This window comes from Pelmatolapia mariae, linkage group LG12 (genome assembly GCF_036321145.2).
Source record: "Pelmatolapia mariae isolate MD_Pm_ZW linkage group LG12, Pm_UMD_F_2, whole genome shotgun sequence".
Lineage (NCBI taxonomy): Eukaryota > Metazoa > Chordata > Actinopteri > Cichliformes > Cichlidae > Pelmatolapia > Pelmatolapia mariae.
The window spans coordinates 26,854,105-26,879,927 of NC_086237.1; the positions used below are offsets into that span (position 1 = coordinate 26,854,105).

The 25,823-nt window shown below is 37.5% G+C and overlaps 1 protein-coding gene across 5 annotated transcripts in view; it reads left to right on the forward strand.

Moving 5' to 3' along the window:
- The window catches only part of grid2 (glutamate receptor, ionotropic, delta 2), a 520,752-nt gene that overhangs the window by 319,037 nt on the left and 175,892 nt on the right, over window positions 1–25,823 (forward strand). For all 5 annotated transcript variants that reach the window (XR_010095293.1, XR_010095292.1, XM_063489804.1 and 2 more), the window contains exon 4: window positions 1,267–1,472. Coding sequence is in view for 3 of the 5 variants with exons in the window: in XM_063489804.1 (XP_063345874.1) it covers window positions 1,267–1,472 (206 nt within the window). In the remaining 2 variants the exon portion in view is untranslated. The remainder of the gene's footprint in view (window positions 1–1,266; window positions 1,473–25,823) is intronic.

Genomic DNA, 25,823 nt, shown 5'->3' on the forward strand with positions numbered 1-25,823 from the left:
TGGTTTTTTTCCCCGTAACATAGCTAGAGTAATGAAGTATGTATACAGGGATATTTATTGTCCTTAAGATTACATAGCTTCTGGTTTTACCAATATGAGATTAATTTGCTCATTCATTCTCCAGATTGTTATGTGTGCTGTGCTGCTGCTTGACTGGTACACAGGAGCATGATCATATTTTGCGTGTCAAAAACAAACCTTCTGGCTCTGCTTCTGACATTTGGCTGCCATCAAATTCATACTGAGAAAATGAGACAGAACGATATTACAAATTTTGGACATAACACTGACAGAAACTTGCTCTATTTAATGAAAGTATTTCAGATTTAGTATGTGGTGTCATATTTGGGGAAAATCACACTGAAGTTGAATGAAAATGTGATTTTTTTCACATTAAAGCTTAAATAGCAATGAAACCTCATGCGAGCTGTTTCAAAGAATATGATTTGCCATGCATATGAGCAGCTGTGAATCATATATCAGTGCTCTACCTGTAAAGTACAGACCTCCAAATCTGCTGTGAGAGATTCAGATGGACATTCAGATATTTTAGGGATTAGCAGCCGTTGTTCTGTGTCATATGCATTGATCTGCAGTTCCAGATATTTGCAATTTAAAGTCTATTATTGGTCTAGAGTTTACCTCCTAACATTAGTATCATACATATAATACTAATGTTAGTATACTAATGTATACTAATGTATACTCCTACACATTAGTATTATTAGTTTACACCTTACTGATGTTTTAGTCCTTCGTTATAAGTACAAACAACGTATATATCGTTGTGTGATTGTACTACCCTGAATACATATCTCTGAAGACCCATTGCAATATGCTTTTGTTTTAATGTATTTCTGATCTATGTGTGTGTGCTTGTGTACGTTTATATCATGCTTTTGGGATTGAATTTGCAGAAAATAAAGCTATTTAGTACTAGCATACAGTGTGTGCTTTTCAGACAACGAAACCCTGAGCTCAAATAACACAAAGGATAAAATCTTGAGTTGAACAAATGTAGTGATAGTGAGGATTGCTTGCCAGTAAGAGCTGATGAATAGAGATATTTACTAAACCTATTCCTGCAGAGAGATAATCCATCAACTGAAACAGAGAATATGGTGTAAAGTGATCAGTGATGCCTTTAATATTTGTCTGATATTTATGTCCTGTCCAGTCCTGTGTAATTTTTCTGCACGATGCTTTCAGAAGAATGTGGTTGCTGTTCTGCACAGTCACACCTCTATCTGTCTTTTTTTTTTCCAGATATCCGTGGCATTGAGGATTTCCTTGACAGTACCTCTCAGCAGGGGATGGATGTATCCCTTCAGAAAGTGGAATCCAACATTAACATGATGATCACGAGTCTGTTCAGAACAATGCGTGTGGAGGAGCTGCATCGCTATAGGGATACACTGCGCAGAGCTGTGTTGTTCATGAGCCCAGCTACGGCCAAAGCGTTTATTACCGAGGTAAGGAAAGTTGGTTTTGGGCCTTCGTTTGTCAGTTAATAAAGTAGGTAAACAACACCAGTGATGGCATTTTAGAAGTTTTGTGGAACCAGAACTACTGGAGCAGGACGAACATTTCGAACTCACTGTCAGGGAAAGCAGAGATGATCACACACGTTGACAAGACAAATTGTCATGCAGTTTTGAAGTATGTTCCCTTATGGCATGTTTACACTCCTTCAGCACATGCACCCAGATATCCAGATAAGGCCGACGTAAATGTCTGACATATGCCTCTCTAATACTGCATGGAAAGGATGCCAATTAGATGCAGATTAAGAGCGAGGAATTTCAAAAGCCATGGAGTCATTATGACTTTTGAGGGGTTTTTTACCGAAAGGAGAGAGCTACTTTAAACAAAAAGTCCATTACAAACAATAGTTTAAGCCTTTCTCAATCTGCGAATGGCATGTTAAACAGGTAGCTTACATTTTAAATAGCCTCACAGGACTTTATATAAAGATGTTAGCAAGTCTGGAAGAGCTGAATGCTTTGATGGAATACCAAATTAAATATGCAAACTATAGATGTAGATTTTATGTTGTTACATGAGTAGCAAATAAAAAAATGTAGTGTGAATCTATCTTACATTCTTCACGGTTAAGTGATTAATGGCATTTTGAATTGGATTTTGCTCGACACCTTGCTCAGCTCAATGTGTCTTTTTCTAACTTCTACATCTGAAATTACTCTTTTTAGTTTACTCTTGTGACGTTACCAATGTGTTACCAGGCTTAATGAATGTTTTGCTAATTCACGTGAGCCCTGTGTGTCTCTATTAACCAGATCAGATGAAATTATTGGAGTTAGTCCTCTCAAGGCCACTGAAGTATTATTTGTTAAGCCCTGAGCATGATGGGAAGATATGAAAGTATTCATTCTTTCTCTCCTGCTCTTTCTCTCAGTACGAGTCAGTGTTAATTTATGGTGCACAGACAAGGTGCATGTTTTTAATGTAATTTTTAGGAAACATGCATATTCAAACAGACACACGCACAGTTCTCTTCCCCTCTCATCATGCTCTTTATCGCTTCAGAAGAAGACAATTAGAGGAGTTCCTTTTGCTCCTATACATAAATGATATGGAGGTCATGGTTGAAAGCAATAGGCTCTAGCATTAGTTATGAATTCTTAATTTGAATTGGTAGGATGGGGCTTAATCCCATGTGTCATGTTCTCATCTCAGTTTAATTAAAAGTGACCTCGGAAAGAGCAATCACAATCTAATTTGGTTGGAGGCGTGACAGGGGTGGGGGTGGATGGTGGGGGGTGAAAAATAGGGTGTTATTGTGTGACTGTGAGTGTGTTAGTGTCAGTGTTTGTGCAGCATAGTGTTTCTGTGGCTGTGTTACAGCCTTTTAAGTTTAGCACGGAAATACACTGGCGGTAGGCCTCTTAGCCTCAAGGCTTTGCACTCACATTCAGAAGAGATCGTCAAGCTCACTTTAGATGACTTTCAGTGCTGAGGTCGTTAATCAAACAAACCTGATGCATCATGCAGTACTTGTTACTCTTATCCAATGTAGTGCATTATGAAGCTTTTTGTAGAAAGTAGTTCATTACGTCACTCTTTATATTACTTTTGAGTTGTTCTGTAACATGGTTTTAGCTGCCTTGTCGCATAAAGACTTGTGGTCACTGGATAGTTTGTTTCAGATGTCAACTGTGACAGTATCACAGCCCTGTAACCATTTATACTGGCACCTGAAGTGTACTGGACTCCCTGCAGTCTTCTTCTGGACGATAGGTGTCACAACTTAGAAAAATCTCTGCATGGCGTAAGATTCGACAAAGAAAGAAAAGTGATTGTAGAAATCTAACCTTTTTAAGTTGTTGCAGTGTCTTGTTCTTTCTGAGCTCCCTACTTGATATATCATTGAAATAGTGGTAAAGGCCAACCTGCTTGTACACTTATGTCTCTAACCCATTGGCACTGGCTGCTCTGTGCTTGCCAGGTAACAAAAGTCAAGAGGTGCATGACAAGCTGAAATGACCATAACATGCCATTGATCAGCAGTTGTAATGTCAACTTTAATGTACATTATCATTTGTGAGTGCAGCAATGGTAAACATAAATAGGTCATACTGTAATTAGTTCTCAGGTAAAAATATAAATCTTCAGTTAGAGTCCCACACGACAGAGGTCCCTGCAGGGCTCTAGAGTGCGACCAATTCAGTGGTGCGACTAAAAAAAAAAAATTCGGGTTAAAAAAAAAAAAATCTCTGCAACTCTCCGTGTGGTCAACAACAGACACACATTATGCCCCTATCGTGGACTAAACCAATCAGAGATAGTCAGGGGCGGGACCTCTCTGATTGGCCGTGGTCCAGTTGAAAGTGCAGGTGGAAGAGAGAGGTGAGTAGCTGGAATAAAGCGATATCAATTCATTAACGGATTCCACACAAAGACATAAACACAGAGCGGACCCGACGCATCAGAATCAGCTTTGTCTTTCTCGGCTTTCTCACCCCACGGCCCGAACACGGACACGCTGTCGGAGCTTAGCGATTCTGATGCGTCGGTTCCGCGCTGTGTTTCCGTCTTTTTTGCGCTAGATTCAGAGCTGCAGGTTTTGTCTCTCCAACCAAAATTCGCCGAGCCAGCAGCAAAAGAAGCAGCAAATTGCGCTTTACATTTGCTCAATGTCGTCATGAATTCCCTCTGACTTTTGCTGTTTTGCTTCCACCACGATAAAAATCACACTTCATGCACAGCTCTCTCTCTCCCTCTCTCTCTCTGTACTTCAAGAACAGTTTCCCGTCTCAAATCTCTGTTTTCTGCATTATTCATTCGCTTATTACCCACCAGTCTACCGTTGTTTACAGCGCTGTCTTTTTCTTTTTTCACTTAAATGACCTCGGACAAGAAAGCCTAATTTCTGCTGTTCAATACTGAAGAAATTTAAACTTCTTAAAATTATGCAAAATTGCAGAATATTGCAGAATATTTTTAAGGTATATTTTTAAACGCCAGACCAGGAAAGTCTCCTTGTTTTTCTGTGTTTTATTCTCAGTTACTTTCACACAAAGGCATCTGCTGTGATGTTCACAATTCTGATGAAGTCTCACATGTATCAGTGCTGATAAATGATCAGAATTATAATATTTCTGACTGTCTGAGGCTAAATTGAATCGAATCGGGACTTTGAGAACCGGAATCGAATGGATTATAGAAATCAGTGATGATACCCAGCCCTAGTGATCAGCCTAGGCCCGACAGAAGTGGATGTAGCTGTGGGTAATGAGAAAAGATGAAAAGAACTATTGATAACTTTTGTGTTAAGTTAAGGCCTGATCCGTCTGAAATTCATAGCCAGCTCTGACACGGAGCCATCAATCTTTGAATGCTGTAAAAGCACAGCCAGAAAACACATTATATGCTGCAATAAATGCACTGCCCAAGTGTCCCCTCTCCCCACTGCCTTTCAGCAGCAGGCAGCAGCAAACAGGTCGTCAGGCCAAGATGATGATTAAGTTTAACATTTTCTACAATATTGACAAAGCACTTTAAGCACAAGTTTGTTAGTTAATAATTTAGAAATGAATATTGTCTGTATGGACTTCCCCCAAAAGAAACTGAACATGTAAAACTGCGGTGTTATGTGATGCGGTTGAAAAATTTGAGTGCGCCTAACTTTTGTGCCGGTGCGCCTAACTTTTTAAAGTTAGGCGCACCGGTGCGCCCATGGCAAAAAGTTAGTCTAGAGCCCTGCCCTGTATTAATGAGGCGACTCACAAGGTCTTTCTTTTAGTTTTTACCCCTGAGCCGTACGAGGTTGATAAGGTATTGTCGTCACTCTGCCAGTGGGCGAGCAGGCAGACGGGCAACCTGGACACCTAAGTTTGTGAATGTAGTTACTCGAGAACGAAGCAATATTGGAGTTTCAAATTGATATCATAGCTGTATCTACTAAAAATCTCAGATGATTTCGTATCTCTGCGACCTCAACCTCAAGGTCAAGATCAGAGTACAAGTTTTCTCAAAATCTTGTGAATGCAATGAGTGGAGAATGAAGTCACCTAAGATTTTGTATCTACTACTAGGCTGAGTGGTACCACTGGCCACCACCAGTATTTTTAAGTATTAAAACAGAGCCATTGGCAAAGTTAGTAAAAACCAGCCCAAAAGAGCACTTCAGGGAAAAATGTTGTGGTCAGAGCAATTCTGCTGTAGAATCAGGGGTGAGAAATGGAGCCCAGACTGTTGCGAGCCTGGCTGCCAATTTGTTACCTGTTGAAGGTCGAACTTTAGATGGAGCCAGGCTTCTTTACTACTAGCTGTGTGTTAGCATGTTGTCACTGCAGGTGTTTGAAAGCAGCTGATTTCATGTTAGCAGTGGGCAGTTGTCAAAATATCCCTTATTGTGAAAAAAAAATTGATTTACATATCTCCACTCCTTCATTGGTTTGTACCATTTTCCTGTTTAATATGATTGTAGCAATGAAAGGAGCATTTTGGTTTTTTACTCATTTATTTTTTGACCTTATTTGGCTGTCAAATCAACAAATGAGAGATCCCTCTTTCAGTCCTGGGAGTTCACACAAATCCTTTTGAGGTTTCATGAGAAAGAATAAAATCTCCCAAATCAAAAATATGAGGGAGTAACCAAAAGTATTTATTCTTTTATTTTTTGCCCATTATATAGATAATGATCTAGTAACCAGTAACCAGATAATGGGATTCCAGTGCAAAGTCACAAAATATGCATTTTGTTGAAGTTATTCTGACTGAACAGGTTATGTCACCTGCCAAATCACTGAATGGTTCCTTTTTTATTTATTTCCTTGTTTCATTTTATCTTGACTTTGGTTTACTTGCTAACATGAATCACTGCTGGGTAAATGGGGAACAGGAGAGAGGATCCTTAAGGCATAGAGAACAGTCAGGCAGGGATAGGTGTCAAATAGGCAAAATTAAATTATTTTAATCTCTAATCTATTGGGTTGTCTGTCTTTACACGTTCCTGGGGATTCGTTTTTAAATATAAAAAAGGCCTACGATAAAAAACAGAAAGCAAAACCGTACAAAGAGTCAAAATGTAAACCGATGATAGAATGCATCCTTATTATAATTTATTCATTTAAACTACGAAATCTGATCTACAGTTGGTGTAGAATATTGCTTTGGCTATTATACAATATGAAAGCACCCGCCTCAATTTCAGTGTGTGACTGGAACCCAGATTAGTTTTCTAGAGTTTCTCTCTCTTTCCTTTGGGAAGGTTGACAAAGCAGTCATTTAATCTAATTTAGTCAGACATCAAGTGGAAAGGGGTTTCTGAGATGAAGTGTCGGGAGACGGTAAATATTGGTGGATAAGATTGATGGTCACAGATGTCTCTTTCTCACTCTACCTGGGAGGATGCTCGGGGAGGGAGAAACATATACACCGGTTGAGAGACAGACACAGACTGGCATGGAGACAGCGAGAGATGAGTGGGATGTTGTTTTTTTTCTCTCTATCAGTTATTTGTGAGGTCATTTGTCATGAAAAGCACCTCCCACCCAGATGCTCTAGGCTACGGTGGATATGAACTGAAAGCTGTTGCAAAATAACAAGACTTGACAGAAAGAGAGAGAAAGGTACATAAGATGATTGAGCAGAGAATGATACACATTTAAGACAACGTAACGTTGCTTAAATTTAGCATCTTTCAAAAGAAACTTCGGTCTTTTCATTTAAAGTACTTATTGGTGATGATTTTGTGATAAAGAGGAGCAAAGCCAGTTGAAATGTTTCAAGTGAGAATGAATGCTTGACGTATACATTCATGATTCATTCGTATTTTGCTGTTTGGTAATGTGTTATTTATATGTTGCTTTATGTCAGAGGTTGCTATGACTAAGGAGCTGGAGTAGCAGATCACCTACTATTCAGAAAGTTTTCTTGGTTGTGTCAATGTATGTGAATATTAGACATAAAGCACTTAGATGTAGAAAAAAAAAGTGCTTGAATGAGTATGTGCGAATGGGTGAATGAGGCATGTTGTATATAGTGCTTTAAGTCCTCAAGTAGAGTAGAAAAGCACTATATGTGATCCAGCCCATTTACCAAAGGCTCTGTGGCTCTCTGCTGTAGTCTCCCACCACAACCTGTAACAAGTCAGCATTAAGTTGTCTGCCTCTGAATACTGATTTTGAAAGTATACCCAAAAAATCCAGAGGCCATCAAGTTGTGAGTTTAACCTCCTAAGACCCGAACTCTTTCATGGCTTGCATTTTTAATTTCTCTTTCCTATTTGGGCTGATTGGGACCTGATGAATGTAAAAACAAAGAATTACCAGATTTATTTTTTTTACCTGGTTTTTGTTTCTGAGAAAAATGAGAGCCACATATGAGGACAATTGTTTTAAATTTCAATAGAACAGTGGCAGTATAATGTCCTCGTAAGTGGATATCAGGTCCTTGTAGAGCAAAATTTTGTATTTTGGTCTATACAACCCAAAATGTGATGTCCACATATGTGGACGCCAGGTCCTAGGAGGTTAATTTTAGATGAGTGAAATTACCATTTTTACCATCAATCCATAAAAACCCATATTACCATTTCTCAAGTATACCATTACCATTTCTCAAGTATATCCTCCTGAGAACCAGCCTATTCATTCATGTCCTCTGTAATGGACATTTGTTTATATCTTTGTATAAGATCTTTGTATGTATATCATTTGACTTATTTGAGCTTCCCTACTAAGTCCTGATGTACTAAATAGAGGACATCCTGGACTTTCCATTGATATCTCATGTGTTTGGATGGCCTCTTTTAGCTCCAAAGAGGCAGGAAATCACAAAAAAAAAGTTCAATGGGAAGATTCCTTTTTCCTCGGTTTAGAGATTTATTTTTATTTTTTTGTGGTGTATTGAAAATCCAAATCTGAAAAAATATCATTTACGTAAATTAAATTTTGGATTTTCATCTAGGGCACTGAGCTTTGACATCTGTGTGGGAGCTTTTACAAGCTTTGGTTATGCCACTTGAGGACAAGACAACTGTCTTATATCTACTTCAGTGTTGTGATACTACTTAATGGCACTCTGGTGCTGAATAGTAATCCATCATCCCAGTCTCATGTAACTGTGGAGCAGGGTTTCTTCTAGGACCTCTATGTGTTTGGCTGCATTTATCCCTCAGTTTAGCCCCTAAGCCCTTTGACCCTGTTTGCTGAGAAACCCTACACAGTGTTTTGATGCCACTTCTGTGCTTCACTGTAAGGATAGTGTTAGCCAGGTGATGATGTCTGGTGTTTGTGAGACATAGTGCTTGGAAAAAAACAAACAAACAAACATTGGAGAACATTTTTATCTTGTGAGACCAGAGAAGGATTTTTTTTTTGTGCTCTCAGAGTCCTTTAAATGCCACTGGGCTCTGGGGAACACTCAGTGCTTTAGTAATGCTTTTATACTATTGCCTTGATCTATGCCTCACTGTCCGAGATTAATTCTTGTTTTACTTTGAGTTTCTGTCGCTCTTCCTCTTCACCTTCTTTGACTCCTATGATAACTAGACTCTTATACTTTTTCAATTTAACTGCTGTCCACTTACATTTTAAGCTGCACAATCAACAATCTTTCCAAGGACTTTTTGTACCCGGTGGCAGATATTACCATGTTACCGAATGCAAACATATTTGGAACTAATCTGAAAACTAAGTATGTCATTACATAGCCACTAAATTGTTCAATCACCATTAACTTCATGATCATAACTTAAAGCAACAATTTTGCCAGTTGCCTATTTAAATTTACAATAAGGTGAAGTGTACCTCTTGGCTTATCTCTTTTTAACTGTCAGATTATTGTTTTCATCCATCCTTCCTTTTCTAAATTCCTTCTTGTGAAGATTATAGTCCAGCATCTTCTGAATTCTCAGCAGAACATCCTCCTCCAAGCACATCCTTGCACTTCACCACACAAACTAATCTGAAGCCCAACATTCCCATTCAATTTTCTGCATTATTTAACATTTTCCTGCTCTGTTGCCTTTTTTCAATCTGGTACATATGGCCGAGTTGCTAGCCACTGGCAGCAAGGTTTCTTGACGATGCATTCATTTCCTTATTCTATCCACTTCATGTAGACATAAGAGTAAAGTGGGATTTTTACCCTGGGACTGTTTTTCTATTAAAAATATTACTCTTTGTGATTTTCCTGGACTCAGCACAAATAAATGACCAATAAGAGGATAATATAAGGACATGAAAGGCGATTTCCCCTCTTATGCTCCTTTCATGCAACTTTCATCTTACATGCAGCTTGAGATGATTCTTAAAACAGCAAGAGTAACACAGCTGGTAAGTAGTCAAAAAGTAAAGGAAAATAAATTGAGGAAAAAACAGAAAATAAATAACTAAAATTGCTCCATAAATTAAGAATAATAAATGATAGGGCACCATAAGTGATAACTAGGTGGTCCTGTTCTTTAAAAAGAAAACTTTTCTCTCCAGTTGTGTGTCAGTCAGCACTTTTTTCACCACTAATAGTTTTGTTTTTGCAGATAAAGCATGAACTAATGAGTCAGTATTTATTGTTAAGAACAAATGTACTAGTATATAATACAGTGAGTCAGAATTTACTCTGAGAAACTGGTCGTCTGCCTATCCTTATCTCTGTCTCAACACATACACACAGAGACTTCGTATTAGATATGCAAAGAAGTTGAAAATATGAATTTTGCCATTTGATCTTAAAGCGTTAAAATTTTAAAACGTTGACATTTTGGGACTGTTTTCTCTGTAACTGACATTTCTTACTTGAAGGACCATCAAACAAGTTGGAGATTATTCCAAAGATGACAGATGTCACAAATGAAACATGAAGAAAAATATTCTTTATAGGACATGTTGAATAATGTATTCACTGAAGTCTCCCTCCACTGCAAGAGTGGGTTTTTTTTTCTTTAGTAAAGCCTTCTCTGGTTGTCTTTTATGCCTAAAAAATCTAAAATAGAGAGGCAGTATTGAACTATAACAAAACTGGGTAATGTAGAGTATATGAATCAACGAGGACAAGAGTATTTCATATGGTGAAAAGTATATGTCAGCAGAATAGGGGGAGGTAGAATGTTAAAACATTCTATGTATTCTACACAATAAGAAAGCCAGCATAATACACATAATGCATCTTGAATTGCTGGCTGTTTCCCTGCCTTGGCTCAGTCACTTGATGAATTATAATACCAACCTGGGACAGCTTGCTTCTTATTTATGTATCCTTGATCATACTTTCATGTCTGTGTAATCTCTCTTTTGCTGACAGTTTTCCAATTTCACATAGAAATGGTACATAAAGGCCCCATGATCTATGATCCTCCCCTGCCATGTCTGTAAAAAGCCTGAAGAAAAAACATTTAGCACACAAGGAACTTGGAAAGTTGTGGAATTTTGTTGGTATAGTACAGTTATGTGGCTCTTTTTTTGTTGTTGTAACAACTTCAAGGGTGTTGGGGGTTTTTTTTGTCTTTTTTTATCTGTTTGCATTTTTCTCTTTTTTACATCTTTTGAGCGCTAATGTTAGAATTAATTCCAATGCAAAATCTGATGATAGATAAACATAATGGGGACTAGACTTTGAAAAAAGTTGAATATCTATTGGAGTTTTCAATGGATATCACACAGTGGATGACTAAATGCATGGAGAACTGGGCAGGTTTTTTGCTGCGTAGGGAAGCAGGAAAACCAGAACTGAAGTGAGCAGAGCTGTGAGCTTCCCACATTCAGAAGCGGAGTAGCTGAGTTGGGATGAAGTCTGATGAGCAGGGTGATGTGAAGGACTGGAGACTGGGGCAGGTCAGAACAGATGGTAGATGATTGAGAGTGACTGCAGGTTAGTTGAAGTGCAATTACAAACTTTCACTGTTTGACGTCTACAATAAATAATGTTTTTAAATGGGTTACTTTCGTTGTTGTAGCAGGCAGTTTGATGAATTTTAACATTTAGGCTGTGACATGTTTAATATGATAAATATGGAGCGCTGTTGTTGTTGTTTTTTTTTTATATACTCTTTTTTTTTTATAGATCGGCTGAACTCAAACAAAATAATATTCTTCCAAATTAATTTTTAAGTTTTCCATAATGCTGATATCCTGCAATTATTAAATTATTCAGATGATTTAATCAGTGTTTTGTAGTCACTGTGTATTGGTGAATTGTAACTAATATATATTTAATTTTTACTATTCTAAAATGTTAAACCCTGTAGTTGTAAAATAGCAAACTCAATTTATAAATATATAAATTAAATAAAAAATGCTATAAAGCCATTTCATTTATGGTGCAGCCTGGAACTCCTTTCTACTCAAGCCACTGAGATAGTCTAGTCACTCATCCTTTTTCAGAATGAGCTTGTTTTACTTTTATTCATCTTATTTACTTTTTCCCTTTCTCATGTACATCCTCACAGTACTTCTGCATCTAGCTAGCTGAAAAACAATCTTATAGAGCAAATTTTTATTTGTTGTTTTTGTTTTGTTTTGGGTTTTTTATATTTTTATGTTTCTTGCTTCATTTTTTTATTTTAAAAGTCATGGCTTTCAAATGCAGTAATTTAAACAAGTGAACAAGCGTCATTACACATAAATTGTTTCACAATGTGTTTACTACCAGCATGTTTTTATCCCCAAATTTGAGCTGGTTCACTGGACTTCTCTGCGAAATCAAAAATTAATTAAAGATAGCATTCAATCACTTTCTGGATTGCAAGAAAATATCTTTAATTTGGCATCTTAATTAAAAAAAAATATTTATGTGCTTTGGATTTTTGTAAAACAACACATTTGAACATTTATGGATAAAATATCATGTTGATCATGAACTTGCACATATTGTTTGTTTAACCATTACAGAAACAAAAATTGATTTTGGTAATTACTAATACTGCTTAATTTATTGCACCTGTCGCATAAACCTTATTTTGGGTTGTGATCTAATAAATTTATTAAGCACTGTAGTTGGCTAAATCCACAAAGAGCAGTTACCCTCAGGAACTGCAGCAGCATGTGGCAGCTAACGGCCTGTCCAAAAAAACATTTCCTTGAGTTAAGAAAATGTTGGAATATGGAAGATATAGCTAATATAAGGTGAACTGATGCAGACAGACACACATTTAGTTTAATTCATTCTTTAGGGTTAATGTGATAAAATTCAGTTGGCTGCATCTTGGCATTTCACAGGTGACTGATTACTGTACTGTATGTATAACATTTCCCTCCGCTATACTTTGTTTAGCATTATTTTGTGTGGTATCAAAGTTTATGCTGACAAATGAATACCTAACTGACTCATCAGCTGTGCAGCTGTTACTATATGAGATGGTGGAAAAGTTGGACTTTTAGATGTCAATGTTGATTTCCTCTGACTCTCTTTTATTTAAAATACATCCACATGCTTATATAAACCCTTCTCACAGCAGATGTCTTCAGCTATCACAGTAGGGAAAGCGGAGGGTAGTAATAATGGCTGTGTTCCACTGAGGCAGGCCCTTCTTTGGTGCATACAGATTCACTGTCATGTCTTGGGCGCTTAATATAACCATATTAATGAGCCATCATTATTACAACTGTGCTTTCTCGCTGTAATGAGTCAAAATGTCTGCGATGAAACAGGTATATTAAATGTACAGTTTAATCAAATAAAAAGCCTTTAAAAAAGCTATTATATAAAATAATGACTTATAGTTGGGGCTGATTTTACCAGTTTAAAATACTGGTACGTATTATCAGAAATAACAGTCAGAGAAATAGTGGAATGAGAGACAGTGAGAACAATTGACTTTCTGAAAGGGGTGACGGTGGGTGAAATTCAGGTCATGAGCCACAATGGAATTTGTTATAGGATTTTTTAAAAACATTTTAGATTGGTGCTTCATTGGCAATTCATTCATTGTAAATTCTGCTGACAGTGAACAATACTCTACCAAAGGACAAATGTTTTGAGAATTTTTATCTATTTTGATTTCAGTGAGGGGAAGCATAGAATTGGTCAGGATTCAGAGCATTTGTGCATCATAAAGCATTAACTTTGGTTTGTACAGAGAATCTTTTATACTTTTGTGCCTAAACAAGGGCAAGTTTTAAAAATTGGCTTATCGGAATAGATTGGACTTACTGGGTTGTAGACTTACAGACAATTACACTGCAGTAGCTTTTTTTTGGACAGAGGCTGAGCCAAGAGAATACGTGAAGGCCATTTTAAGATAAATGTGTCTTTTTAAATTGTAAATCATGCAAAAAATACACCAGTGGCTCACCAGAATGAAAATATGGACCTGGAAATGTGCATTACATGTCCCCTTTAATTCATTTGCTATAATCATCCCCGAGGGGACGGGATTAAGAGGTTTCCACTGCAAATGGAGCCTTAAATCAGGTGTTGTGATTCTGCCCTGCTCCATTGCCACTGATGAATATGTATTTTCTCATCAACACTCTGCATATGAATTTTCCACAATTTATAATAAATTACCCTGATTCTTTTTGGACCAAAGGGCCGTGAAATATATGCTTGTGAGAGACAATGTATGCTGTCAGTTACAGTCAAAAAAAGACAAAATTTTCTACAGGACATATTGTATTACATGTATATTATATTTCATTTTTCATATTATATTAGGAATGAAAAAGAACTCCTAAGCAAGCATTCATTATGCATCGATTTACAAGATAGATTGATGTCATGGCTAATCTGAGCGTATTAATGAATGCATTCAGTGGTTTGATTTAATAACTTTGGTGTAGATTCATACTCTGTGGCTGACTGACACAGTAATTGTTAATTATACTGAGAACCACAGTATTACTGGACTATTTGAGTAAATATCAAATAGTACAAGAAATTAAAGGATTTTGGAGAAATGCCAGCACAGAAATATACAAACTGCGATTCAATATTGTTGAAAATAAACTCCAATATAATCCCCTTTTTCGTATCTTCCCACATGCTTCCTCTTTTGCTTTTTGCTTACTGACACATGAAGGGCACCATTTTGCATTCTCTCAGTCTAAAGTAAACTTTTACTGAATGTCTCCCATATTAACCACTCAAATATTGCTGGGCCTTGTCAAAATAAAATTGAAGGTTAGAAAATGACAGTTATTATCATGATGATTTGTGGGTAGTTTGAGTGAGTTGTTCGAGTTATTTAGATTTTCTTCATCTTGGCATTACACACAGATTGCTGCTCTGTTGGCATCTTTACTTTGGCATTGGAGCTTGAGGAGCAAAAGTTGACCCTTATAATTATGGGACATGTAGCAGACGGTGTAAAAAATAGGAAAGTAGTTCTTGATGGAATAGCATGGAGGGAAAGGGTCGAGTGAAGGGCACTGAAGTTTATTTTACGAAGCAAAGTTATGTAAAGGTGACTACTGCGAATAGGAGGTGGGTGTGTAAAGAAAGGAGAATGAAAAAGATCTCGAGAGAGCAACTCTGGTAGAAAAAGTGGCATGTGGGGGTGGGATATAAAGAGGAGCAGAGATGTGGTGATTTAAGTTATTGTAGGGAAGACAGAAACTTATTGAGTTTCTGTCAGTTACAATATAGATTATTCAGGTTAGTTTTGATTAATATTACATGCCTGGCACTTTCATGACTGTAAAAATTGTATTTACTTCTTGGTACAGGTCACTGGAAGAATGATTAAGAGTGACTCAGAGACAAGACGTAGAAAACTAGATATAAACAGATGATGTAGAATGTGAAGGGTGAACATTTCGAGATGAAATAAACGGATGAGGTAAACACTCCGGTAGAAGACACACAGATGTGCTCTCTTACGCTGAAGGAGGAAGAACAAAGGAGAGTCAATAAATGTGAACATATACAAACAAATTTGTCTCCTGAATAAAGTGCTGCATTTAGGTGTTCCTCCTTCCGTGAAGTGACATTTAGATTGTGTCATCAAGCACAGACATATACAGTCAGTTTCTCAGTGGTTCCCTAAAGATATGAAAGAAAAGAGCCCTCTTAGACCAGACAGCATAGTATTGGCCAAAATGGCTAGACTGTAGTTATTTGATAAATGAGTCTTCTTTTTTTTTTTTTTTTTTTTTTTAATTTTTTTAATGAGTCTTCAAAGTCTGTCGAAATATCTGGCCTATAGTCAAAGGATGTGGATCTGCAACATACAGTCACGTGAAGAAGAACATTTCCAAGCAACTTTAGATGTTTTGAATATTTTCATAGGTGTAAATTTTGAAAGAACTGGAGTCCTATCATAAACAAAGTACATTCTTACTGTTTCTCCAATGATACAAGCTAATATAAATGCACTTGATGAGCTGAAAAACTGCAAGTGTGGGTACCTCTATAAAAGCAGACGTTTTGGCAGTTAGTTGGTCTGGAGCATTCATGTATGTGTTTACACAATACCACAATTTTCCCAGAAGTGGACGTTACAGAAAATTTACCTCAAGGTCACAGACTGTGAAATGCTTAGAGAAAATACAGCAAATCCAAGAGCTAAACCTTATATTACACAAGCCTCATTTAGCATGTTTAATGTTTAAGTTTAAGACAGCACAATTAAAAAAAGATTGCACAAATATGACCTTTTTTGGAAGGGTTGCTAGAAGAAAAAACAAAACAAAAAACGGCAGCACGGCTTAGGTCTGAAGACTTCTGGAGCAAAATCTTCACGACTACACCACATTTGACAAAAAACACAACAAAATACACAACATATCGGTACAAACACCCCATAGCAACTGTCAAGCACAGTAGTAGAAGGGTGATGATTTTGGCTTGTTTTGCAGCCACAGAATCTGGGGATCTTGCAGTCATTGTGTTGTACATGAACTCATCTGTATACCAAAGGGTGTATGTTTGACAACTAAAGACTAGCCCAAATTGGATAATGCAATGCCAACAAATTTATAAGAGAATGCATGGAAAAGGAAAGAGTGTCAAAGTGTTGCATTGGCCCAGCCAGATTACAGACCTCAACCCGATTGAAATGCTGTGGTAGGACCTCAAGAGAACTGTGCAGATAAATTGTCTGTAAACCTCAATGACCTGAAGCAACTTTCTACAGTAGAGTGGGGCCTCCACAAGGGTGTGAGAGACTGATTCTGAACATTTTTACTTGATGTCATTGCTGCAAAAGGCGGCCCTGCAAGCTAGCGAATCATGGGGTATATTTAGTTTTTCACATGAGTGCATAGAGTGAGCTGTACATGTGTCATTGCTTCCCACAACTCCAAGACAGTGAAGATGTGATTCTAGACATAATAATAATAATGATAATAATGATGAAACCAAACTCTGGTTTATTGTGGATTTAGTGGAAGACTTAAATGAGCCGCAGCTTCATTTGTGTTTTGGGCAAGGAAGGAGGTTCTGCAGCATCCGGTCCCGTACCAGCAGACTGAGAGACAGCTTTTTCCATCAGGCCATCAGACTGCTGAACACGTCATAGACACCTCACCCTCACTACTGGAACTTCAACATTATGCACTCCATACTGTATATAAATACCACTGTTTTGCACATACCAACCTCTGTATATTTTATATATCTTATTTTATTGTTTACTTTATTTCATTTGTAAAACATGTATATACATACTATATACACACTCAAACACACACACGTAGAAAAACATATTTAGTACACACATTCAGTAATGTATATACCTTTACATATTGTACATATATTTATTACTTTTTAGATTAGCCATTTTTATATTTTGCTTGTTTTACGTTATTGTATTTTGCACAACTCTGTTGCTTGTGAAGCTCGCACACAAGAATTTCACTCACATGTACTGTACCAGTGTACCTGCACATGTGATGTGACAATAAAAGTGATTTGATTTGATTTGATTTGAACTGCTCAAAAAGAATCAAAAACATTTAATTGTGCAACCTCTCTTTAAACGTCTTCATATGGACTTTTGGACTTCTTCCTCTACTGCAGTTTTCTAAATCACCCTCTGGAGGTTCTCTGTCTACCACTTTTGCTTGTGCAGCTGCAACATTGCCATAGACAAAACCGACCCCACATTTTAGCTCTCCAATCTACCGCTCATCACTAGTTTCAGACTATGATGGAAAAGATGAACAGCACTTTTAGGGGAAATGCTGTTTTTATGACATTTATGGGGTTGCGGTGTGAATTCAAGCCTCGGGGATAGGCTGTCAGTGTGCAGTTCTACTGTAACATCCTGAGCATTCTGATGGAGAACATTTACCACAAACAACCTAAATTGTGGTGTGTGTATCTTTTGTGCCAACCCAGCAGTGCATAAAAAGGGCAGGAGTTTGTTTTATTGTGTGTGTGTGTGTGTGTGTGTGTGTGTGTGTGTGTGTGTGTGTGTGTGTGTGTGTGTGTGTGTGTGTGTGTGTGTGTGTGTGTGTTTATTATTTTGCCACCGCAAAGCAATCTTTCTCACCACCTGTACTACATGGCCACAACAAAATAACCCAAGGTTGATAATTACAGTATTGCTTCGCTGCAGGGTCTATTGAAGGTCCGTGTCCCTTTGAGGTTATGTCATAATATTTGTACTTTCTGCGTGTGTCTGTTTGGTGTCACACGAAGCAGACACACGCTTACCTGGAGAGATAGCATTTTCTGCCCACCATTTTCCAGTGCACTTAAAAGGGCCCTTCAAGGGCTTGGCTCTAGTTTTCTCCTTGAACTTTATCACCAGACAGAGATGGCATTATGTTCTTATCTTAACAAACAGGGTGTGTGTGCGTGTGTGTGTGATGTGTGATGACATTAAGGCTTTATCGGTGCACATGGAGCTGGGAGCACAATGATTACAGAGCATTACAGCTAAAGGACTGAGAGGTTGTGTGTGTGTGTGTGTGTATGTGTGTGTATAAATACACACGTGTGTGTGTGTGTGTGTGTGTGTGTGTGTGTATGTGTGTGTGTATGTGTGTAGAGCACCAAAGGTTAGCACTATTGACTGCTGCTAGTGGAGCCACTAATGGGGATGCCAGGAAGTACTTCAGAGATGATACAGGTGTGTGTGGCGGTGAAGGAGCCGGGGGTTGGGTATAGGAGGAGAAGGCCTGTGTAAGGTTGTCATTGCACATTTTTTTCAGTTTGGCAATGTGCTTATCTGTTGCCTCTTTCTCTTTCCTCTGTTTTCCTGCTTTGTACACAAGCACCTACATACTCGTGCAAACACACACACACATAGTCGCTTAATCTCACCTGCACACTCCTCATGCACTCTATGCCCTCCCAATTTTTTTAACCACTTTCAAAACATAGTTACAAGCATACAAATAGTTGAAACTTTTCTCTGTTTCCTCGAGCAAAGGTATCCTTAAAAAATGCAGGGCCTTTTGTATTTGCTATTGGAATAAAATAATTTAATAATAAACTATATTTATATAACACTTCTTACAATATGCATTTGTGTCGTCTGAACTGGGTTACACTTGTGTGTGTGGGTGATTTGAACTCAAGAAAACAGTGTAAGTAAAGTAAAACTAGCATGTGTTTTTTTTTACCGATATAAAGCAGGGCAATAGGTATTAATAAAAACAAGAAACAATAGGTTGGCGACAGTTGCCTCCAGTAGGTCTGTTTGTGGTGAAGTTTTTGGATTGCTGACAATGGCAGCAGTCCTAAAATGTCCTGATCATTAAACTCTTCTTCACATAATTCACTGAGCAAGTGCAATCCTGATTTACATTGTCTCCATACTGAAGATCGTCCTATGACTTGTCTCTTACATGGTAATTACATGGATACATTATAAGGGCTTTGGTTTAATAAACACAAATGTTGGCACAAAAGGTGTTGCAATATCCGCACAAAATTTTTAAATATGCAAATTTATCAGCTTTTTAAATCAAATAGTACAAAATTTAAAGGAATTGGAGGAATCCTCAGTTTCTATCTTAAAACTGATTACTCTATGCACTCAAACCAATTTCTATAAGGAAAGTGGCCTCGGTTTTCTCTAATTGGTTACTGGAGACCAATGTAGTATATGCTGTTGAATCTAATGCCTTCTTAATTATTACTGATGTCAAGCCTGCTGACATACTGGGTTTCAAGCATATTTAAAATATCCCTGCTCAATAATGGTGATGGTCCCGGCCATGGCGCAAATTGGCAAATCATTAGTCCTCCTGTGGTGCTCAGTGGACAGGCCGTCCTTCAAGTAAGAAACTGCTGTTTCATGTCATGATGCAAGATGTCCCAAATCAAAGGTCTAGGCACAGTCAGGGTAAATTGTACCTGCTGGCAATGATAACTATAAATGATTTTTCAAATTTGACTTTATCTCGGCAATTTATAATAGGGGACATTTCTTAACACAATTTTAGGAAAAGTCAGACGCTGAGAATTAGAGCAGTGTTGCAGATATTTGACGGAAAAAAAAAATAGCAGGGGAGAAATTTCCTAATCGTGCCGTGTTTCCAACAGAAAGAGAATGTGGCTGTAGTGACACAGGCTGCACACATATGCATGCATAAGCTCTGTGCACATAAATTAATAAGAACAAATACACTCTGATGCTGATGCAACAATAAGTACCTCATCTGGTGTATGAACTCTACTCTGCCATTTTGAGCAGCAGCTGGTGATGCTAGTGCTTGTTCTGCTCTGCAGCCCTTGTGAGTTACTGAAATAAATCAGAATATATACTGGGGTGGTCCCCCCCCCACTGTCTTCCCCCGCCTCCAATTATAGTGCTTGTGTTGGAGTACACAGTAGTAGTTACCCAACTTAAGATTGGCCATGATATACCCACCCACTGATGAGAGTGTGTTGTTTAGGGATAAATAATAGAATAAGTAGGATGAAAAGAAGCTTTCTATTTCACTTTTTCTCCCATCTCCCTGCGCATAGCCTGTAATAGGATTTATGGTGTTGAAGATGTAGTAGATGTTAATACATGGTATTATCTGGGTTGAATGAAAAAGGAGAAACAGAGGGAGATGAAGCACAATAAAACCAGAAATGAAAAGGAAGAATGCAGAAAGAGTGTGCAGTGAAAAAGGACAAATGGGAGTATGATCATGGTTGAAAGACTTGGAGGGGTGGGGTGGTGGGGTTAACAGGGAACTGATAAAAGCATGCAATGTTTTAGCAGAAAACACAGAGTTGCTGTAAGTACAGTACCCCACTTATGGCTGACAATAAAGAAGGAGGCTTGCCTACCCAAAAGCCTCTTATTGTGTATGGCTGGATGGCCACAAACAACATAGTAGCTTTTAAGAAGAGCATCTGACATTTACACTGTTGTGCAATGTAGTCTTTTTTTCTTTGCAGAGAGTACAAGTAGTATCTAACAGATAAAAATGTCTGACTACTGAAGAATACAGTTCCAAAAAGTGTTTCCTTACTAAAATTCAGTTAAGTATATAATGTTATATAGTTATAAATAAACTTGAGTCTTTTTCATATTTGAACTGTAGCAAGAAGAGAATATTGTGTCAATCTCTGAATTAGCTTTTTCTAAGTTTGTATATTTAATGTGTATACAAGAGAGAAATCAGAACAACTGAACTGTGGTTTTAGCTTATGTGGTTTGGATCTTTTTCTCAGCTTGGAAGGTGTTTTGACCTCCCAGTGCAGTTGCATTACACCTTATTATTTAAGAGCTTACAGAATAGCTGATAGTTGAAGATGGCTGAAAGATGTGGCCTTTTCACTGTTGCCTTGTGGTTGCATTTTTCATATCACCTTTTTCCTTTTACTATTCTTCTTGTCTTTATCCACCCGTCCCTTAATCTCATTATCCCTTTCCCTGTGTTTTGTTATAAACAGATTCTCCTCACAGGGGTTGATAGTGTTTTGATAAAACTTCAGATTCTCAGAATATACTTGAGGGTGTCTCTCTTTTCCTCTCAGATGCAAAAGATACAAATTCTGCACTTGAACATGGTTTGCAGACTTGCAGACGGCTATGTTATCCACTTCTCACTCATCTCTGTAATCGGATCAGGTTCAGTGTCAAAAAGTCTCCCTCCCACAGGCCCAGCAGGAAATAGAGGACTAAAATGATTTGATAATTGAGAAGGCAGAAGATGTAATATGTCTTTAGGGTCAGTTGATCTAATATGTGAGCTTTGCTTTAGTTTCAGGGCACAGTGCCTTGTGAATTAGATTTTTGCAGAAGGCATTTTGCCTCCATGTTGTGTTTAATAACTTATTTATCAAGCAGCCTACATGCTCTCTGATCAAGAGCATAGTGGGAGGTTCTTGTTGTAAATGAAGTGTGTAATTGAAATTCTAAATGAGATTGTTTAGTTTGTCTCAGTATGCTGTACTCATTAGATGTAATACCCAGGTATACGCTGAAATAGCTGCAGTCTAAGTGTGGCCATTTTAGCACCACGCATGCACGGCAGCCCCGATGTTTTTGAACTTTATTACGACCTGACAGAGGTGCATGAAAAAGCTCAAATGATCAGGCATTAAACCTGCCAGTTTTTGAGTGCAGATTATTTGTCATTTTGGACCGCACCTGTGTGTCAATAGTGAGGCTAATATTCCAGTGCAGTTACTGCTAGTCATACGCGCTGCCTGCTGTGCACTCTGTCCAGCTGGTGTAAATGTATCTGAAGTGGACCGTTTTAAAGGACATTTTTAAGACAGCTATGGAAAATATCATGATCTGATTCCCCGGTTTTGTCCAAAGTTCACGTGAAAACAGCTTTTGACTAAGGTATAAGTGACAAATGAAAGGTTAAACAGCATTTTTTATTCCAGTCCTTCTGAAGATCAATGAGAAACTGAAAGTTGACTTCATGTTACTCTAGTCATTTAATTCTTGTCAGTTAGAAGTAAAAGCCCTTTATTATGTGAGGCACATGGAGTACAGTTATAGCTGAGAAAATAAGTCACATCATTGTCTTGCTATCTGTTCCTGCTTGACAATGGCATGTCTCCTGCTATGGGGAGCCAAAAAGTCTTGTGTGTGGCTCAACAAGTTGTCTTTTAATCCGAATTCTGGCCTCCTGCATGAACAGGCCTGTTTGCTACAGCACACAGCATGCAAACAACAAAATACTGCTGTGCTAATGCTTTCACTAAAGAGCACTTATAACACAAAAAATGATCTAACAATTACTGTGCTAAAATGTTCCTAGGTGTACATACTGAAAGCTAAGTGGCATTAAAACAAGCACAATTTACTGAGAAGAGCTGTTTAAGTAAATGTAGAGGAGTAAATGTAACTTATTACCACCCACCTCAGGCACAGGCTGCAGCTGTTTAGAGTTGGTTTCCTGTGAAAAAACAATGAATCAACACAAGGTCACATGCCATTCCATCCATTTATTTTGATAACCCAAATGTGACTTTTATCTTTTAAGTGTTTTTATTTTAATTCCACACGGTATGTCACCACTATAGATTTGCTCCTGTACAGATGCCTCATGTTGGAGATGAACTGTTGTCTTTTGACAAGGATAATTTAACACAAAATGACTACCCTCTGTCTTTGGAAGTAAAGGGCATACTGTAGAGGTTGTTTACTCTGATCAAATCACGAAAGACACATTGAATTTATGTGTCAAAACTATCTTAACTACAGAGTAACTTTGACAGGGTCAGTTAATTTTAAGTTGTGTCAATAAAATGTGAGCTCAGTAACTTAATTTCACAGCTGACATTGTTTGCTTACATCATTTTACAGTACTTAAATGGCCTTATATCCTTATATGTTAAAGTCTTTTCATCCTTTGAAACTGAGGAGAAATTAAAGTTTGTAAAAATTACCAATCTTACTTTATGTCAAGGTCTACAGAATTAACTGCAAAGCATGAGTGGGGTCATCTCCTCCAGCTGAAAACTTTAACATATGCTTCAACCCATGGAGACCACATCAGATGTGTAACTGAGGACCACAGCAGCTGCTGCTCTCACCATATACAGCTGGTTATTCCCTTTACTTGCTCAAACACCAGCCCTTCATTCCATGACACCAATATGAACTCTTTCTTTCTCCCCATTGGTAATTGCTTAAGTTCATGTTGTAAGGTCATTACATGATTATGGTTACTAATTCAGAACGTGACTTTCCTTGACTCCATATGCAAACGTGTTATTTTCTTGGACAAAAGTTGATGTTCCCTGGTTATATTTGGAGCAGAAGGAATAACATATGTGAAATCATAACTTACATACATCTGTACTGTAAATACTATTTATTTCTGTACATATGCATATTTAGATTGTTAAAATACATTCACAAATGCATCATAATTTCACAAATATTTGTCCGTTATTTGAAAGATTGAACTGTTAAATTCAAATGTAATGCTATGGAAAAATATATAAAATGATTCGTATAAACTTTTTTTACATCAAATAATTATTAATATTATTGTGATTTTGGGTGATCATGGCTCAAGAGTTGGCCTTGTAATCAGAAGGTTGCCGGTTCGATCCCCGGCTCGGACACTCTCGGTCGTTGTGTCCTTGGGCAAGCCACTTCATCTACCACCTACTGGTGATGGCCAGAGGGGAATTATAAAGTGGAATTGTAAAGCGCTTTGAGGGTCTCATAAAGCGCTATGTGAATACAATCCATTGTTATTTAAACCAACTGTTAACTGTATATTTCTGTACATTTAAGTATTATTATTCATATTGCCGCATTCATTGACCTTTTTTATAGGTAATTTCATTGTTTAATCACATTAAATTGTTCCTAATTTAATGTTTAAAAGCACTTGAAAAAGGCAAAATCCCATGTAAAATTAGGGCAACAAACTGTATTGTCATTACTGAAAATAACCGTATTTTCATGGGAAAGTTATTTTCTGTTATTTTATGGTATTATTTTGGCGCCCCAGCTGCCAGCATATTACTGTTTTTTAGGATTTTTTTTTTTACAGTGTATGGTTGGTTAACACAGCACTACCAAAAAACAAAACAAAAACCATGACTGTACTATGAGCTTGGACTTTCTTTGCATTTAAAATTGTTGCTTCACAGTCGAGAAGCAGTTCGTCAGCCACTCCTGGTGAGTTGCCATCTTCAGAGCAACTATGTTAAGTCCGTCAGTTTGTGATTGAGTGGATTAAAGCTATTAATTACATTCAATTTGTTTGGGATAATTAGGTAATTAACTGTGATTAATCAATTGCAAATATGTTGCAGCAGATTCACATTAAACAGAAAGTCAAATTTCAAAATGTCTCCACAAATAGTGACATAGTTGCTGCAGGACAGCAACTGAACTGTAAAGTGACACTGGTGTTTAGCAACCTTTTATATAGAAATACCACCAGAATACAAACACTTAGCAACCAAGGGAGTCGAGTCCACTATTACAAAGTCCCATATGTATGACGCTCATTGAGGCAGACTGACTCAAATTGATTGATGTTCGCAATCTGTCTGTGTTTTTAAATTAGACAGCACTTATTTGAAAACCTTCCCCAATCTGGCTGAGAGTTATTGCAGTTACTCTGAGCTGAACAGAGTTTGTTTAGATCCAGGCTGCTTCCCAACAGGTGACCCATTTAATCGCCTTGTGATTGAAAGTGGCTATCCAGAGGTTAAGAGTGTTGCATAGTCAACCTCTGGATGACCAGTTGGTCACTGCAAGTGCTTTCAATCAGTCACTGAATGCAAAAGAAAAGAAAAAGAAAAAAAATGTAATCCCTGGGCAACCATTAATTTTTTTCTACTTGCAATGAGGATGCTTTACTATATTAACTCTACTGAGACTGAGCCATAAAGGGGACCTTCAAGCTAAAGTCTTGGTTATTTTTGATTTTATATTTTTTGTGCAAGTTGAGACGTCATATTTTAAATTTCAATGTGTTTTGTTCACAAGCCATTGATGCAGATACATAGCTAAGTAAATGTAGTCTTGAATGAGGCACAATGAATGAAGCTCAATTTTTATTGTTCAGTTGGGGAGATGAGTAGAAGGTAGAAGTATTTAATATTGTCTGGCCTTCTTTTTGGGACATTATGGTTTCAGTTTCTTCAGACAGACTTTTCCCTGCCTTTTGGCTTTTTGGTGCAGGGTTAGGGCTCTCACTTGCAGCAGCATCACTACTTTCTTTGCTACACCTGGAAGTAAAAACCTTTCTGTATCTGTGTTTTGCAAATCATATGTATTTAGCATAAACCTGCTGTTTCAAAATTATTCTGATTTTCTAACGTACATATGGTGGCAAAGTCTAAATCGGCTAGTGCGCATGCTTTGTAAATCTGACCTTCATAAATCTGACATTATGTTTCAAAAAACAAGTGGTGAGAAATTTTCCATGCACATATTAGGGCCATTCTCCCTGCCTAACACAGACAGGCAGGCACTAATTCTATAGATAGATTAAATATTTTTTTTCTCCATATGTGTCTAAAATTTATCTTTTTTCCTC